A 17,078-nucleotide genomic window follows, 5' to 3' on the forward strand; every position below is an offset into this window, starting at 1 on the left:
AAAAGGTCAGCACTAGGCACTTGGTGGGAGAAAGACGTGACTGTCTGCGTCTGTAACGATGACAGCCTTGGTAACCCTATGGGGCAGTTCTACCCTGTCCTGCAGGGTCACTGTGAGTCAGAGTTGACTGGATGGTAGTGGGTTTGGGGTTTTATGTATGGTGCAATAAGCATAGGATATTCTGGGAATGAGGGCAAGCTTCCTGAAAGAAGTGACATTTTACCTGAGGAATGAGTGGTAGTTAACCGGGTAAAGAAGGAGCCAGAAGCATACATCGAGAAAAGGAGCAGCGTATGCAAAGGACCAGTGGTATGAGAGAGCCAAAATGGAGCACAGAATGTCTATTGCAGGGAGCCAGAAGACAGGAGAGTGGGCAGGGACTAGATCCCACCGGAGCATCTGAGCTGTGGAGAAGGGTTTGAATTGATCCTAAGAGCAAGTAGAAGTTAGTGACAGATTGTAAGCATGGAGGTGAAGATCAGTACATTTTAGTTGAGTAACCTCAAGCAAGTTCCTTAACCTCTCCGCATCTCAGCTGCTTTATCTGAAAAGTGTAACCAATTATTCTTGCCTTTCAAGGTTGCTAAAAGAATTAAATTAAATGAGATAACTTGTAGAAGGCTCCCAGCACAGCTTCTGGTTCCTAGTTGTTGTTGTTAAGTGCTGTTAAGTGGGTTCAGATGCACAGCAATCCTTTATAGGGTTTCTGAGGAGCAGCTAGTGGGTTTGAACCGCAGTTAGCAATCCAATGCTTATTTTATCAACATAAATTGTGGTATGGTACTGTAGAATGAACACTGGCCTGCTAAAACCACAAGGAGTTCTCCAGATAGAGAAGGAGGAAGCTTGGTTCCCTCCCTCCAGGATCAGGGGATGTTCCGGTGCCTGAGGCTTCTGATTCAACACCCAGGTGAGGGTTCCAGGGACTGCAGGAATCTGTCTTCCCAACAGGAGCTTCTAACCAGGGCATCGTTGTCAATAAACGCCATGGTCTACTGCCTGACTCAGCAAGCACTTCATCACAGAGCAGGGTGGACCACCAGAGTGCAGAGGTGAATGCCTCGTATCTTTTAGGGAAGAAAGCAAGTGAGAAAAGGTCCAGACTCTTTTTACAGATGTTCCCAGGCACCAGAATCAGCCCTTCCCCACACAGTGGGTCTCTACTAGTAACTAAGCCCTTCCAGTGTACCTCTCCCATGTCAGGCATTTTACCTGAGTCCTGGAAACTTGGCAGGAGTTACCTCCTGCCACCCTCACATCCACCCTCTGGTGGGGGCTGTTCTTATCCTGGTCAGTGGGAAGAAGGCTCACATAGCAGGTGAGCAGCAAATGCAGGATTCAGACCCAAAAGTCCATGTGTTTCTTTTCCTTTGTGTTCACCACACCATGCTACAGGAAGGAAAGAACAAGATCAGGGGTCTGAATAAAGGCGTTTGCAGCTGTGACCAGTATGGAAAGCAAATCCCTTGCCTTCATTTTATCCCCATTGGCTCATCAATTTGCCCCAGGAGGAAGGAAATCATCTTTAGTGTGTTCGGGCACTCTCATGCAGTAGGCCACCCAGGCAGAGGGAGTGCTTTCATTTTGGGGTTTTATTAGTATACAAGTAATAAAGTCAAGGGGACATCGCCTCTCCCTGTCTCTCTGGCAGCCAGTGAGGCTGCGTTGTCATCACAGACTTCTTGTATCATTTCTGGTGGCTGCCATAGCAAATGGTTCCAAACTGGTTGGCTTGAAACATCAGAAATATGTCTCCTCCCAGTGCTGGAGGGGAGAAGTCCTACATCATGGTGTGTGCAGGGCCGGGCTCCGTCGGAAGGCTCTGGGATGTTTCCTTGTCTCTTCCTTGCTTCTAGTGATTGCCAGCAATCCTTGGCATTTTCTGTCTTGTAGCTGCGTGCCGCCAGTCTTTGCCTCCGTCTTCACATGGCCTTCTTCCCTGTATCTGTGTGTGTCTTCTCTTTGTCTTACAAAAACACCAGTCATTGGATTTAAAACCCCACTGCTGTTGTGTTGATTTCACTCCCGGTGACCCTATAGGACAGAGTAAACCACTCCATAGGCTTGCCAGGGCTGTAACTCTTTATGGAAGCAGACTGCCTCAACTTCCTCCCTCCGAGCAGCTGCTGGGTTCAAACTCCTAACCTTTTGATTAGCCACCCAACACTTAACCCATTGTACCACCAGGGCTCCTTCATTGGATTTAAGCTCCCCCTCCCCAAATCCAATATGATTTCATGTTGATCCTTAACTAAGTATATCTACAAATACCGTGTTTCCAAATCAGGTCACATTCTACATTTCCAGGTACACATGAATCTTGAGGTGACAGTATTAAGCCCATTTCACTTGCTTCTATGTATGATGAGACTAGCTGGGCTTTGGTTTCTTTTTTCTCACTCTTTTATTAAACATGATTACGTACCTAGTGGAGCCCTTGGATGGCGCTGTGGGTTAATGCGCTAGACTGCAAAGTTGGTTTGATCTGCAAGGTTGGCCGTTCAAGCTCACAAGTCAATCTTTAGAAACCCGTCACTGGGTTGCTATGGGTCAGAACTGACACGATGACACTTAACATGTACAATAGGAATAATAGTTTTATAGCAGATCATTTGCCAGGAGCTAGACGACGACCCAAGGGTTTTGCCTACATTGGTTCCTCACATCTACCTCAAGAGGTGAGCATTATCTCTCCCTAATTTACAGATAAAGAAACTGTGACTCATAGGGCGGCTCAGGTTCTCCCAACTAGTCAGAGATAAGGACTTCCCTGTTCTGGCCCGACAGCCTGTATGCTTGGCCATGGAGCCATGTAATTCCATACATTACTTTATAGAATGCTTTTCACACAACATGGCCTGTGATGCCCACCACTCCAGGCATCAGATACTGTTCCGTTCTCACAGATGCCGAAATCCAGACTCAGGGCGGTGGGTCTTGCTATGCATGAGGTACTTATCCAGGAAGCTGCTGAACTTCATGGGTCAGCGTTAAAGCAGACCTGTGCCATTCTGTACTCACAGCCTCACTCAGGCCTGGCTGTCCCCTGCTAGAGACACTGTCTGTGTATGACAAGAGATGTATTTCAATTATATATTTAATGTTGTTGTTGTTAAGTGCCGCCAAGTCAGTTCCAACCAATAGTGACCCTGTATAGGGTTTCTGAGAAGCTTGAACCACCAACTTTGTAGTCTTGCACATTAACCCACAGCACCACACCCGTACTCTATGTATTTATGTCAATATATATGTATATTAATAATGTATATAAATGCTACGTGATACATATCTCACATACAATTAGCCATTTTCACCCTTTTAAGTGTACAACTCATTAGCATTAATTACGTTCACAATGTCATGCAAAATATCACCACCATCCATTTTCACATCATTTCCATCATCCCAAACTGACCTCGGCAACCTTTCAGCAATCACTCCTCACTGCCCTTTTTCTCCCAGCCCCTGGTAACCTCTCATCTACCTCCTGTAACTAAGCATCTGCCTATTTTAGATAGTTCATAATAGTAGAAGTACAATGTTTGACCTTGCATGTCAACATCTTAAACTCAGTGTCATGTTTACAAAGTCCGTACATGTTGTTGTTGTTATTAAGTACTGTCGAGTCAGTTCCAACTCATAGCAACCCTGAATCGTGTTGCAGAGTTTCAAATTCACATGAAATCCAGATTTTCTGGAGTTATTGAAGCTGATAAAACCTCTGAAAGTATTGCCCTGAGAAAATCTTTAAACTTTAAACTAAAAATACCCCCTTGAAGTATTCTTTAAGTCAAACAGATATAGTTGCTCATAGGTGCCATCCCATTGGTTCTGACTCATAGTGACCCTATGCACAACAAAATGAAACACAGTCCTACACCAGCCTCACATCCATTGTTGTGCTTGAGCCCGTTGCTGCTGACACTGTGCCAATCAGTTTGTTGGTGGTCTTCCTCTTTTTTGCTGACCCTTGACTTTACTAAGTATGATGTCCTTATCCAGGGACTTGTCCCTCCTGATAACATGTCCGAAGTGTGAGAGATGAAGTCTCGCCATCCTGGCCTATAAGGAACATTCTGGCTGTACTTCTTCCAACACAAATTTGTTTGTTCTTTTGGTGGTCCATGGTACTTTCAATATTCTTCTCCAACACCATAACCCAGATACATCAATTCTTCTACAGTCTTCCTTATTCACTGTCCAACTTTCACATGCATATGAGGTTATTGAAAATACCATGACTTGGGTCAGGCGCACCTTAGTCTTCAAACTGGTATCTTTGTTCTTGAACACTTTAAAGAAGTCTTGTGCTACTAATGCAATATGTCATTTGATTTTGTGGCTGCTGCTTGTATGAGTGTTGATTGTGGAGCCAAGCAAAATGAAGTCCTCTTTCCTTATCACTCCGTATTTCCATATGCATCCAACCAGCCAATTCATCAGGACCTAAATCTATACCTACCAGTTCTATCTCCCATGAATAGCTTTTGCTTTGGGTGAGTGATTGTAACTACTTCAATCCATGAATGACTTTTACCCATCAAGAAACCAAAGACTCCCTGTTCTCCTGTTTACCTCCCTTTCTCCAAAACCACATAGTACAGTGAATTAGGGCCTTTGCAGCAAGTCCCACCTTTCTGACACCAGCTACATGAATAATTTCTCTTCTAAAAATCAACACAATAATGGTCCCTGTGAGTTGCAGGTTAAAGATATTCCAACTGTTTCACTTTTCCAACAAGTTATGTCCCTTGATAGTCCTTCATATCAATCACCATTCTTCCCTTTCCTCAAGTCCCAGGGTCTTGAGGAACAAAACTCACGCTGCAATGTCACACAAAACTCACATTTGTCCAAAGAAATGGCTCATGACATTGTGGAGGTTGGCAAGTCCCAAATCCATAGTTAAGAGATTAGTCTGGAGGAGTCTTCTTACCTACATAATCACAGGCACTAAAGAACCCAAATCAGCAGGTCAGACAACAGACTGTTGATGCATAAGACTGCAGGAATTCTTGAATCAGATCAGGTGATGGACCGGAAGTCCCATGAACAGGAGGTCAGACCTCACGAGCCAGATGCGAGATCCAGAGTAAGAGAGTAAGCTTTCCCAAAGCAGTCTTCTAAATTGGAGTCAGACCAGTCCCCCAAGGGAAACTAAGGGTGGTGACTTGAGTCACACCCTCTACTAAGGTGGGGGCACTCTTAATACTTAGATCCACCGTAACCTTTATTCCTTCTTCTTGTTAAGCGTCAAGTCGATTCCGACCCACAGCGACCCTGTATAGGATTTCCAAGGAGGAGCTGGTAAGCTTGAACCAGCGACCTTGTAGTTCAAACGACTTTGCAGTCTGATGCATTAACCCACAGTGCCACTTCAGGACTCCGTAGCCTCACCTTAATCTTTACTCCTTAGCAACTCATTTCAAAATGGGTCCATAATCACAGACATAGAGGCTAGGATTTTCAGTACATCACAGAATGGAGAAATGTGGCTAGAAGTGTCATAAGAAATAATTAGCTGCCCTGTAACAACTTTAATCTTCTCTTCATTTATCATGATGTTATTTATTGGTCCAGTTGTGACAATTTTCTTTTCTTTACATTGATGTGCAATCCATACTGAAGGCTGTAGTCTTTGTTCTTCATCGGTAATTATTTTAGGTCCTCATTGTTTCCAGCAAGCAAGGTTGTATCATCTGCATATCACAGGTTGTTAGAAAGTCTTCCTCCAATCTTAATGCCCTGTTCTCCATGTAATCCAGCTTCTCAAATTATTTGCTCAGCATACAGATTGAACAAGTATGGTGAAAGAATACAGCCCTTATGCGCACCTTCCCTGATTTTGAACCATTCAGAGTCTCCTTGTTTTGTTCAAATGACTGTCTCTTGGCCATTATACAGGTTCCTCATGAGCACAATTAAGTGTTCCGGAATACCCATTCTTCACAATGTTATCCATGACTTTTCATAATCCACAGTTGAAAGCCTTTGCACATCAATAAAGCACAGGTAAACATCTTTCTGGTATTCTCTGCTTTCATTCAAGATCCATCTGACGTTAGCAATGATATCCCTTGTTCCACATCCTTTTCTGAATCTAGCTTGAATTTCTGGAAGTTCTGTATCAATGTACTGTTGCAGCCATCTTTAAATTACCTTTAGCAAAAATTTTCTTCCATGTTATATTAATGATATTGTTCGATGCCTTTTGCATTCCATTGGGTCACCTCCCTTTGGAATGGACACAGATGTGGATCTCTTCCAACGAGTTGGCCAGGTAACTCTCTTCCAAATTTCTTGGCATACAAGAGTGAATGTCTCCAGGGTTATATGAATTTGTTGAAAGATTTCAGTTTGCATTCCATCCATTTCTGGAGCCTTGTTTTTCACCAGTGTCTTCAGTACAGTTTGAACTTCTTCCTTCAGTACCATCAGTTCTTGATCATATGCTACCTGTTAAAATAGCTGAATATTGACCATTTGTTTTTGGTACAGTGACTCTGTGTATTCCTTCTATCTTCTTTTGATGCTTTCTACATCGTTCAATATTTTACCCATAGGATCCTTCAATATTTCAAGTTGAGATTTGGATTTTTTCCTTCAGTTCTTTCATCTTGAGTTCTTCCTTTTTGGTTTTCTAACTCCGCGGGAGAAAGATGAGGCTTTCTACTCCTGTAAAGATTTACACCCTCGGAAACCCTATACAGGGTCGCTATGGGTCGGAACCGACTTGACGGCACTTAACAACAACAACAACAACTCCAAGTCTTGGCATGTTTTGTTATGATAATTTACTTTGTCTTCTAGAACTGCCCTTTGAATTTTTCTGTTCAGCTCTTTGACTTCCTCGTTCCTTCCATTTGCTTTAGCATGTCTTCATTGGAGAGTCAATTTCAGAGTCTCTTCTGATGTGCATTTTTGTCTTTTCTTTCATTCTTGTCTTTTTAATTACTTTTTACTTTCCTCCTGTATAATGTTCTTGATGTCATCCCACCAACTCTTCTGTTCTTGGGTCACTGTGTGTAATGCATCAAAAGTGTTCTTGAGATGAGCTCTATATTCAGGTGGGATGTGTTCAAGGTTGTATTTTGGCTCTCATGGACTTATTTTCATTTTCTTCATCTTCAGTCTGAACTTGCATGTGAGCAATTGTCTGTTCCACAGTCTGCCCCTGGCCTTGTTTTGGCTGATAATGTGGAGCCTTTCCACCATCTCTTCCCACAAATGTAGTCAGTTTGATTCCTGTGTATTCCATCTTATAAGGTCCATGTATACAGTCACCTTTTATGTTGTTTTAAAAAGGTATTTGCAATGGATAAGTCATTGGTCTAGCCAAATTCTATCATGTGGTCTCCAGCATCATTTCTATCACCAAGGCTTTATTCCAATTGAGTCATCGTGGTCAACTCTACTTTGAGGAGACAACTTTTCCCCAGTCATGTTTTGAGTGCCTTCCAACCTGAGGGGCTCATCTCCCAGTATAATATCTGGCAATATTCTGGTGCTATTCATAATGTTTTTCATCTTCCAGCACTATATCTGACAATGTTGCACTGCTGTTCATAAAGTTTTCAGTGACTAAGTGTTCAGAGTAGTCTGCTTCGCCTTCTTCCTAGTTTGTCTTAGACTGGAAGCTATACTGCAATCTGTCTACCATGGGTCCCGTGCTGGTCTTTAAAATACCAGTGGCAAATGTGCTCTTTTAAATCACTGTCTTCTTTTAGTGTGCTGTCAGGTCGATCGCAACTCATAGTGAGTGTATTTGAGTAAAGTCCAACTGCCCACAGGGTTTCTGAGGCTGTCATCTTTGTGGCAGTAGTTCAACAGATCTTTTCTCCCTCAGAACCACTGGTGGGTCCAAACCATTGACCTTTCAGCACCAAGCACTTAACCATTGTGCCACCAGGGACTCTTAAAGAACTGTCTATATGGGAAAGCTAGATGAGAAACTTAAGGGCAGTGAGTTCATGTTATGAAGGAGGAAGTCTGGAAAAGGAGGATGAAATGGTTACCCAGCTTGAAGAATGTAATCATCATCACAAATTTGTATATGTAGAGATTGTTGAATTGTATATATTCTGCAGATTTTCAGCAACACACACACAAAACATTTAATGGGAAAAATAAGAGTTCATCCATGTGGTAGCATGTATCAGAACCTCATTCCTTTTTGTGGCTGAGTCATTGACAACCCCTGAGTTGTTGTAGAGCTGTGACAGGCTCCCACAGAGGGGAAGGAGCAGCCATAGAGTTATCATTGGACCAACATAGCATCCTGCCCATGGAGGGGAGGCTTTTGGCTACAGCTGCTAGAGTGGCATAGAGTTGATTCTCAGAACTGGAACTCTGAAATTGACTCCTTCCATTCATTCATCATGTATTTGGGAGTGTCTGCCATGTGCCACATCATGGGCTCTGGGAACATTGCACTGGACGAAAATCTGTTGGAGAGATATTCATTAAAGAAGGATATGTGATTGCAGCCTGGAATGAGAACTTATGAGCAAAGATCCAGAGTGTGTGTGATCTAGCCAGAGGGCCAATAAGACTTCCCTTGGAAAAGGTGACTAGAATATCAAGGATGAGTAAGAATCAGCTAGGAAAACCTAGAAGCTGTTGATGGCTATTAAGCAGCAGCACGAGATTTGTGATTTGAACAGGTCATTTGGGCCACACATAGAAATGGATGGAGGCCAGATTAGGGACCCTTCTTCTGTGCTTCCATAGCCCCCTGTTCCTTCTAGGATAACCAATAACCAGATGCCACTGATTGACCCTGACAATGGCAGCCCCAGGTGTGCCAGAGTATAATTGCATTCCACAGGGTTTTCAATAGCTGATTTGCAGAAGTAGATCAACAGGCCGTTCTCCTGAGGTAGCTCTTGGTGGGCTTGAACTGCCAACCTTCCATTTGCACCACCCCAGACTCCTCTCCCACAATAGAGTTACAGTGTGGTGTTTACATGGCTCTCTCCCTTCCCAGATGGAGAACTCTTTTATCTTGACGGCTTTGTTTCATCAGCTGTGAAGTGAGGCGAATTGTAGTACCTGTTTCAGAGACTATGAAGAAGCTTAAATGAAAGAATCTCTGTAAAAAGTCCTCAGCACAGATTTACCTGGTACTTAGTATGTGAGTGCATGCTTACTAAACATTACTTCCAGTGATAATCATCTGTATCCTGGGAGCTGGCATACTCTAGACACCTGAACGAATGAATGGAAAAATGAACAAGTCAAGGAATGAAAGAATGAAGTGACCTATTAAGCCTTTCTAAGGAGCTCTGGTAGCGTAGTGGTTACGAATCGGGCTGCGAACCTTAAGATCAGCAGTTCGAAACTACCAGCCGCTCCGCGGGAGAAAGATGAGGCTTTCTACTCCCGTAAAGATTTACACCCTTGGAAACCCTGTACAGGGTCGCTATGGGTCGGAACCGACTCGATGGCACTTCACAACAACAACAATTAAGCCTTTCTGATGTCAGGATTACTGTAGGGTGAGAGAAAACACTTTATAGACTAGTAGTTTAAACTCGGATTTCATACAGCTATCCATTGAAGAAATGGAGTCCTGGTGTGGCTCTGTGGGCTAATGCGTCAGACTGCAAAGTCTTGAAGCACAAGGTCGGTGATTCAAGCTCACCAGCCGCTCCTTGGAAACACTATACAGGGTCTCTATGGGTCAGAATCGACTCGACAGCACTTAACAACAACAACAGCAATCCATTGAAGAGAGGTACATGTTAATCTCTCAAAGTGAGGCTAAATGTAAGGTGCCTAGGATCACTAGCTAGAGTGAATGCAGGAGTTGGGATTTGAACCCCAGCCTGTTGACTCCCAAGGTGATACTTTGCAATGTAGCCTCTACTAACAGCTACCACTTTTCACTGGCAGGGGGTAGGTGTTTGTCTTCCCTTCAAGGGTGAGTGTTCCCCTGTTGCTGCCTGCCCAGAAAAGTGGGGCAGAACATCTTGTATTGCAGAAAGAAGAGATTCCATCTCCTTGTGTTCTCCACAGGCACCTTCAGCGCCCCGTGGGCTGCCCTTGCCCGTAGCCGTGAGCAGTACTGCCTGGCCTGGGAAGCCAAGTACCTGATGGAGCTCGGCAATGCCCTCGAGACCATCCTCAGTGGTCTGGCCAACATGGTAGCCCAGGAGGCCCTCAAGTACACTGTGTTGTCTGGTACGTTGCCCCTGGTCCCACAAGAGCATACCATTGATCCATCCTACCTTGTTCCTTAGAGGCCCCTGTGAACCAAGCATTGTGATAAGCCCTAGAGACCCAGAGGTTCAAGTCTGTGCAGGGAGGAGACAGGTAAATAGCCAACCACATTATCACATAGTCTGTCAGTTAGTTAATGCTGCAAAACAAGCAACCCCAAAGTTCAGTGGCTTAAAATAAGCATTTCATATTATAATGCATAGTTCATGAGACTAGGGGTTGGCTGACCTTAGCTGGGACTGTTCATGTCTTTGGGGCAAGCAAACTGTCAACTGATCAAGGCTAACCTTGTCTGAGGCAACTAAGGTAACTCAGCTAAGGCACGACCTGATGCATAGCTCAGTTAAGCCTCACATTCACCAGCATCTCATAGGCTAAAGCAAGTCACATGGCTGAGCCCAGCGTGGAGGGACAGACAAGTCAGTCCAGCCTGGTGGGAAGGACTGTGGAGTTACAAGGCAAAGTGGGAATTGTGTGAATACAGGATGATACAAGATAATGAACTGAAACCATCTTTGGTATCTCAGACATGCTGGGAAAAGTCTACCCCTTGCATCAAGCGCTGCAAATCTCACCTTTGTAGCAGTTGGACAGCCCTTAGGAAACTTGCAGGTTCCAAGCTAGACACTGCATACATTCATCCTAAAGGTGCCCATTAGCCAGTCCCTTCCACTCCACTCTCTTCATCGCTGGTCTCCCACCTCCCCAGGCATTGTGGCTGCTCTGACCTGGCCAGCTTCACTCCTCAGTGTCGCCAACGTCATCGACAACCCCTGGGGCGTGTGCCTCCATCGGTCAGCAGAGGTCGGCAAGCACCTGGCCCACATCCTGCTCACCCGGCAGCAGGTACCTGGGAATGGCGGTGGTGAGAGGCAAGAGGGCAAGTGAGGGGTTGACTTGCACACAGCTGCCAACCTTAGAGACGAGTCTTTGTGGAAGTAATCCCCTGGCTTTAGGGGTGATCTTCACTGCCCCTCCAGTTCAAGTCATGGAAGCATCTGTCCTAGGATGGACCAATAGGAATCTTAGGCTGCGCTTCTCCAGCAAGTAATCATGTGAGGACTGGGCCTCAGGGTCACCTGATTGGTGGGCTAACACAGAAGCCCAAGTGGCTCCTATGAATAGATTTTTAAGTTAAATGTTGAGTAGTGAACATTTTTTTCTTTCAAATAAGAGAAAAAAAACTCTCCAGGGCTGTAGCACTGTAGGATCAGCACTGGACTGCAAACCACAAGGTCAGTGGTTCAAACTCACCAGCTGTGCCTTAGAAACCCTATACAGGGTCACTATGAGCTGGAATTGACTCGAAGGCACTTAACAACAACAATGGCTGGGTTCAGAAACAAAAATTTCATTGCTGTCAAGTGGATTCTGACTCCTACTGAGACTACAGGGCAGAATAGAACTACCCCATAGGGCAAGGCTTCATGCACGCCAACTGCCACATCTTTCTCCGACAGAGTGGTGGTGACTTTGAACCACTGAATCACCTGAGCTTCCTTGGCTGGGCTTCTCAGGGCGCTGTTTCAATGGAAACTTCTGGCCCGCTTTGCAGTGAAGCCTGCAGAGAGAATGAAAACACACACTTGGCTCTGGGGAGTGTGACGCCCACGTCCACCTGGTGGCCACGGGTTCCTCCCCAGAAGCACAGAGCTTCCACCTGAGGACAGCTCCACTGCTCAAAATATCTAGTAAAACGGTTAGGAAAAGAAATCATCATCCTTTTAAAATTTGAATCCAGTAAAGAAGTATTTACTAAGAAAATGAAACCACCACTACCCCCCGCCACTCCCCTTCACAATAAATGTGAGTTCAATAGAGGGAGAAATAATAGCAAACTGTATTATTAGGAGTCGTTTGGGCTGCAAATGGGAGAACAGTCAAAATAACATTGACTGAATCAAGATAGAAGTTCTCTCTCATATAAAAGCCTAGGAGGGCATTCTGCACTCAGTGGTGCACCAGATATTAGAGACTCTTGGTCCAAGATGGCAGCATCTGTAAAAACAAGGAGATGAGGTCAAAAAATGATGGGTTTGTCTTTTCTAAAATTTGATTAAAATGAATTCTACTGCCAAACTATGGATAATTTTTGACTCACCCTTGTAATTGACTAGTCCTATCTCCTGGGGAAGGTGAGAGCTGAGCCTCTGGGATAATAGTCTCAGATGGAAGGGAATTAACCCCACCAGAGGCTGCCAGTTCCAACGGCAGGTGTCTCCTGCGTAAATGAAGTCCCTGATCTCCTGATTAAGATGTCGGAACTGGGAGGCCAGGAATAGCACATGCATGATTCATTAAGCACGAGGCAGGAGCTGCGAGCGTTCAGCAGCCCCCCTCGTCAGGGCTGTGCCTCCAGACACCTGTGTTCTTTCACCTCCCAGGGCCGGCGACCAGTCACCTTGATTGGCTTCAGCCTGGGAGCCAGAGTCATCTACTTCTGTCTGCAGGAGATGGCACAGGAGAAAGGTGAGTCTGGCTTGTCACCAATGAAAACCCTTCACAAGTTTGTCCCCCACACTGGAGGTTCTGAATGCAGAGATGCCGACCCTTGCTTGTGTCTGCGTCTCTTAGAGATGATAGAATAGTGTTGGAAAATGACACACTTTTTCTGTATGAAATTTAGGATGGATGATAATGACATTGGCCCTTGAGTTCGGATTCACATTCTCAAGTGGGAGAGAAGAGGATGAAGGCTATGTGGTTCTCAGTGTAGTGATGGAAAAGACCACACATACACACATGTGCACACACACACACACACACACACACACTGTACAACAAGACATCTCACACCCTGTCCTCGAGTGTCAAATACCATTAGCCCTTCTGGTTACTGTGACGACCCAGAATGCCTCTACTTGTTTATTCCCAGGTTCCCCTGGGGGCAGGCTTGGGCTAGGATGACAGTGACAGTGTTCCAGGCATGTCTCTGGGGACACCCATCCAGTATCATCCTGTCTGTGCTGAAGCAACAGAAAGATTGAGGACCACTGTCCCCAGCTTCAACTGAGTTGGTTTCCAGAACAGAATGTGGTTCTGTCAGTTCTGTCAGCCAAGGGTTACCTGTCAGAGGGGGCTGCGGACAGTGAGTAGCAGAGCTTGGAACACTTTGCGCAGTCCATGGTCCTGGTAGTGGTGGGACTCAGCAGGCCAAGAAAGACTAAAGAGAAGGCGCCGAGAAAGGAGCTCTTTCATTGAGAACACAGGATGGAGGAGACAAGAGGCTGCAGCCTCAGCCAGCATCCTCTCTGGCGCTCACAGAACACCTCTGAACCTCAGTTTCAGGCCACATAAATTAGAGTGAACAAGGTTCACCTCCCCGTGGTTGCTTTGAGGATTCATTGAGGTGCTCCATGTACAGAACTTTTGCCCATTTGAAAACCCATTGTTGGCATACTTCGGCTCAAGGGTGCCAGTGTGCCACTTTAGCTCTTCAGAGTTTCCTGCGTCCTGAGGCTCCCTCTGAAGCAGCCCCCGTCATGCTCGCTTAGGTCAGCTTGTGATGCGATGGCTGCTCCAATTGCTGGCAAGGACAGGGCGAGGTGGGTACATCAGCAGGCTGGATTTGAGGGGGCTGGATGAGTCAGGAGTTGACCGGAGGTATTTTCAGCATTGGCGTCATCAGAGGGCATGGAAGAGACCATGGAACTTGGGACATGACTCATTTCTGCTTGTTTTCTTCTGTTAAAATTTCTCCCCAATGTCACGCTAGACTAGGGGACCAAGGTACAAAGACAGGCGTTTACTATGGAAGGGCCAAGTCCCTGCATTTGCCGCGGCGCCTCACGATAGTCTCTATGCCATTCTGGAAGATGCTCTCTCTCCCCGCTCCTTTGTAACTCTCAGCAGCCTCTGTCTTCACCTGGTTTTGTTTTTATTTTGGGGTGGTTTTGGTTTTTTTTTTTTTTGAAGTTTTTATTGTGAATTGAGTGATAGTTTACATGAGGGAACATTAGTTCATTTCATTTCAATGATTACAATCCCCTGCATGCTTCATCATTCAACAGTATTTGCTTCTATTCCCTCGGTTTTGTTTGGTTGATTTTTTGTTGTTTTTTGATGTGTACCAAAACACTCAAGAATATACAATCATTCAGAAAACCAAAGAGTACACCCTGCCCCCCCAGACGCCAGCACTCATCCCCTCTCCCTCCATGAGTCTAGAATCCTCAGCCGTTTCGTCTCAGATTTTGTCCGAGGCTTTCTACTCCCGTAAAGATTTACACCCTCGGAAACCCTGTACAGGGTCGCTATGGGTCGGACCCGACTCGATGGCACTTAACAACAACAACAACAACCTAAAGCAATGGGCAGGTACCTCTGACCCACTAGTAGTAGCTTTGGATAATGTGGATTTGCCTTATACAAGAGCCTGGGAAGCCAGCTCTGAGATGTGGTCACCAGGAACATCGAGGCTGGGGTCAGGTCAGGCAGAAAACACTACAGAAGCAAGGGTGAATCTGGGGCCCCAGGGAAGACTAATTTCCATGTCAACTTAGGGAACATTGTACCTTCCATTTCTATATACGTTCTATATACATTCTTCCGTTTCTATATACGTTCTTCACCAGAGATAATGAGTAGTTTCAAAAAGTTTGTGAAAAACTGGAATGAAAAGGTAATGGGATTTTTCTACCAATTTTTTGAAGCCCCTTCATAGACCAAATCAGAAAGATGTCCCCTACCTATCTTTCCTGCTCTATCAGCTAACAGTAATCCACCTGGGACCTTGTGGCCTGCTGGGCGGCACTCTCCAGACCACCACAATTTCTCCCCATCCCCACATTTCCCCAGCAAGTGGCTTTATTAAGCTGGAGTGATGTCACTGACTCCTACAGACTGCCGTGTCCTGTACGTTCTGTACGTCATCACCATTGCATAGATATAATTGTACTGCCAGAATCTCCGAGGGGAAAAATGGGGGCAGAGGGACAGTATTTCTCACACAGCAGAATAAACGTATGAGTTATAGAGGGGCAGAATAGTAGTATCAATCACCTGTGGATGCAGTGATACCTACTGTACTACAAACCAGCCCCAAACTTCATCACAACTATTATTTTTATGGGCAGGGCATATAGGTTGACTATGGTTCGATTGATGTAGGATGGGTTCTGTTTCCGGGTACAAGTTGAGTCGGCTTGCTCACAGTCACAGCCTGGACTTCAGTCAGCTCTGTGTATATTTAGGCCAGGACCCAGGTTGAAGGGGCAGCAGCTACCCAGGGCCATTTTCTTCTATGGTAGATCACTAGTAGGCCAGGGTCAAACCTAACCAAACCACACATGCACACTCTGCTCATACACACTCAACAACCTTCAGTATTATTTATTACTGAAAAAAAAAAAAAAAAAGAGGAAAAAAAACACCTTTCCAAACATGCTGTTGTTAGCTGCCATCCAGTCTGTTCCAACTCATGGTGACTTCATGCACAACAGAATGAAGCATTACCCAGTGACGGCATCACCGTCGTCATCATCACCGTCGTTGGTAAATTCAAGCCCATTGGCAGAGCCGCAGTGCATTTTGAGTGCCTTCCAACCTCATGCCTTTCCAAGAAGCTCATCTTTGAGCCCTGTGCAGGGGCTTCAAAAAGTTCATGGAAGAACTCCATTATCTTTTCATTCGGTTTTCCATGAATATTTTGAAGCCACCTTACATATTGGACAATGCTCTGATGCAATCCATAGGACTTTCATTGTGTCATTTGGGGAATGAGATCACCAGGCCTTTCTTCCTAGTCTTAGTCTTACTTAGTCTACTTAAGCCTGTGTCCCATGGGTGACCATGCTGGTATTTGAAATACCAGTAGCATAGCTTCCAGCATCACAGCAACAGGCAAGCCACCCCAGTACGACAAACTGATAGATGGGTGGTGGTCTCCAAACACTGTGACTTAAAACAAAAATAACTGACTATTATGCACTGTTCTGTGGGTTAGCTGGACGTCCTGGTCCCAGCTACTCCCTCATGCAGTTGTGGTCAGAAGGTAGCTGGGATGGCCAGAAGTTGACCTCACTCACGTCTGGCATGACCACACTTGGTGCTGGCTGTTGACCAGCAAGTCTCAGTCTTTTTCCAGATGGTGACTCCTCCTTGAGTAGGCAGGACTGACATTCCTACATGGGGTCTTAGGACAGCATCTCTAAAGGGCAAGAGCGAAAGCTGCAAGGCTTCTTAAGACCTCAGCTCCAAAAGTCTTGGTGTCATCCCGCCACATTCTGTTGGACAAAGCAGATCACAAACCTGACAAGAATCAAGGGGGTGGAGGTGGAATATGCGTCTCTGGATAGAAGAAATGACAATGTACTTGTAGCCATTTTCAAACTTGCACATGTTCCCGTGGCCAAAGTAAGTCAGTGGCCAGGCCCTTGGCCAGTGGGGCAGGACAATGCACTCTGCCCACAGTGGAGGGCTGAGCAGTAATCCAGACTATCCCAATGGGGTAAGGGAGGAGCATGGACACTGCAGTCAGCTGAGACCTGGGTTCTAATCCTGTCTCTGCCTCTGCGTAGCTTGTGTAACCTTGAATGTGCAAGGACACAGCCTCTCTGCACATCCGTTTCCCCATTTACAAGAGATGAATGTCACCATCAGCTGCTCCTCAGAAACCCTATACAGGGTCCTTATGAGTCAGAACCTACTCGAAGGCACTTAACAACAACAACCTCTTTGGATAGTGATGAAGACAGAGAGCACAGTCCTGGGTCTTGGTAAAAACCAGTTGCCAGGTGGCATCCCCATGTGAGTCAGAGTAGAACTGTGTCCCGTGGGGTTTTCAACAGCTGAGTGTTCAGAAAGACGGTCAGGACTTTCTTCCAAAATCCCTCGGGGAGAGCTCGAACCTCCAGCCT

The 17,078-nt window shown here is 45.5% G+C and overlaps 1 protein-coding gene across 1 annotated transcript in view; it reads left to right on the forward strand.

Moving 5' to 3' along the window:
- Positions 1-12,690, forward strand: part of TMCO4 (transmembrane and coiled-coil domains 4) — a gene marked incomplete at its 3' end in the record, with an annotated part of 70,658 nt that extends 57,968 nt beyond the window's left edge. Inside the window, exons 8-10 of the mRNA XM_006862411.1 lie at positions 10,018-10,182; positions 10,931-11,067; positions 12,606-12,690. Coding sequence (XP_006862473.1) covers positions 10,018-10,182; positions 10,931-11,067; positions 12,606-12,690 — 387 coding nt within the window. The remainder of the gene's footprint in view (positions 1-10,017; positions 10,183-10,930; positions 11,068-12,605) is intronic.
- Between the last annotated feature and the right edge of the window lie 4,388 nt (positions 12,691-17,078).

Source organism: Chrysochloris asiatica, unplaced genomic scaffold (genome assembly GCF_000296735.1).
Source record: "Chrysochloris asiatica unplaced genomic scaffold, ChrAsi1.0 scaffold00047, whole genome shotgun sequence".
Classification (NCBI taxonomy): Eukaryota; Metazoa; Chordata; class Mammalia; order Afrosoricida; family Chrysochloridae; genus Chrysochloris; species Chrysochloris asiatica.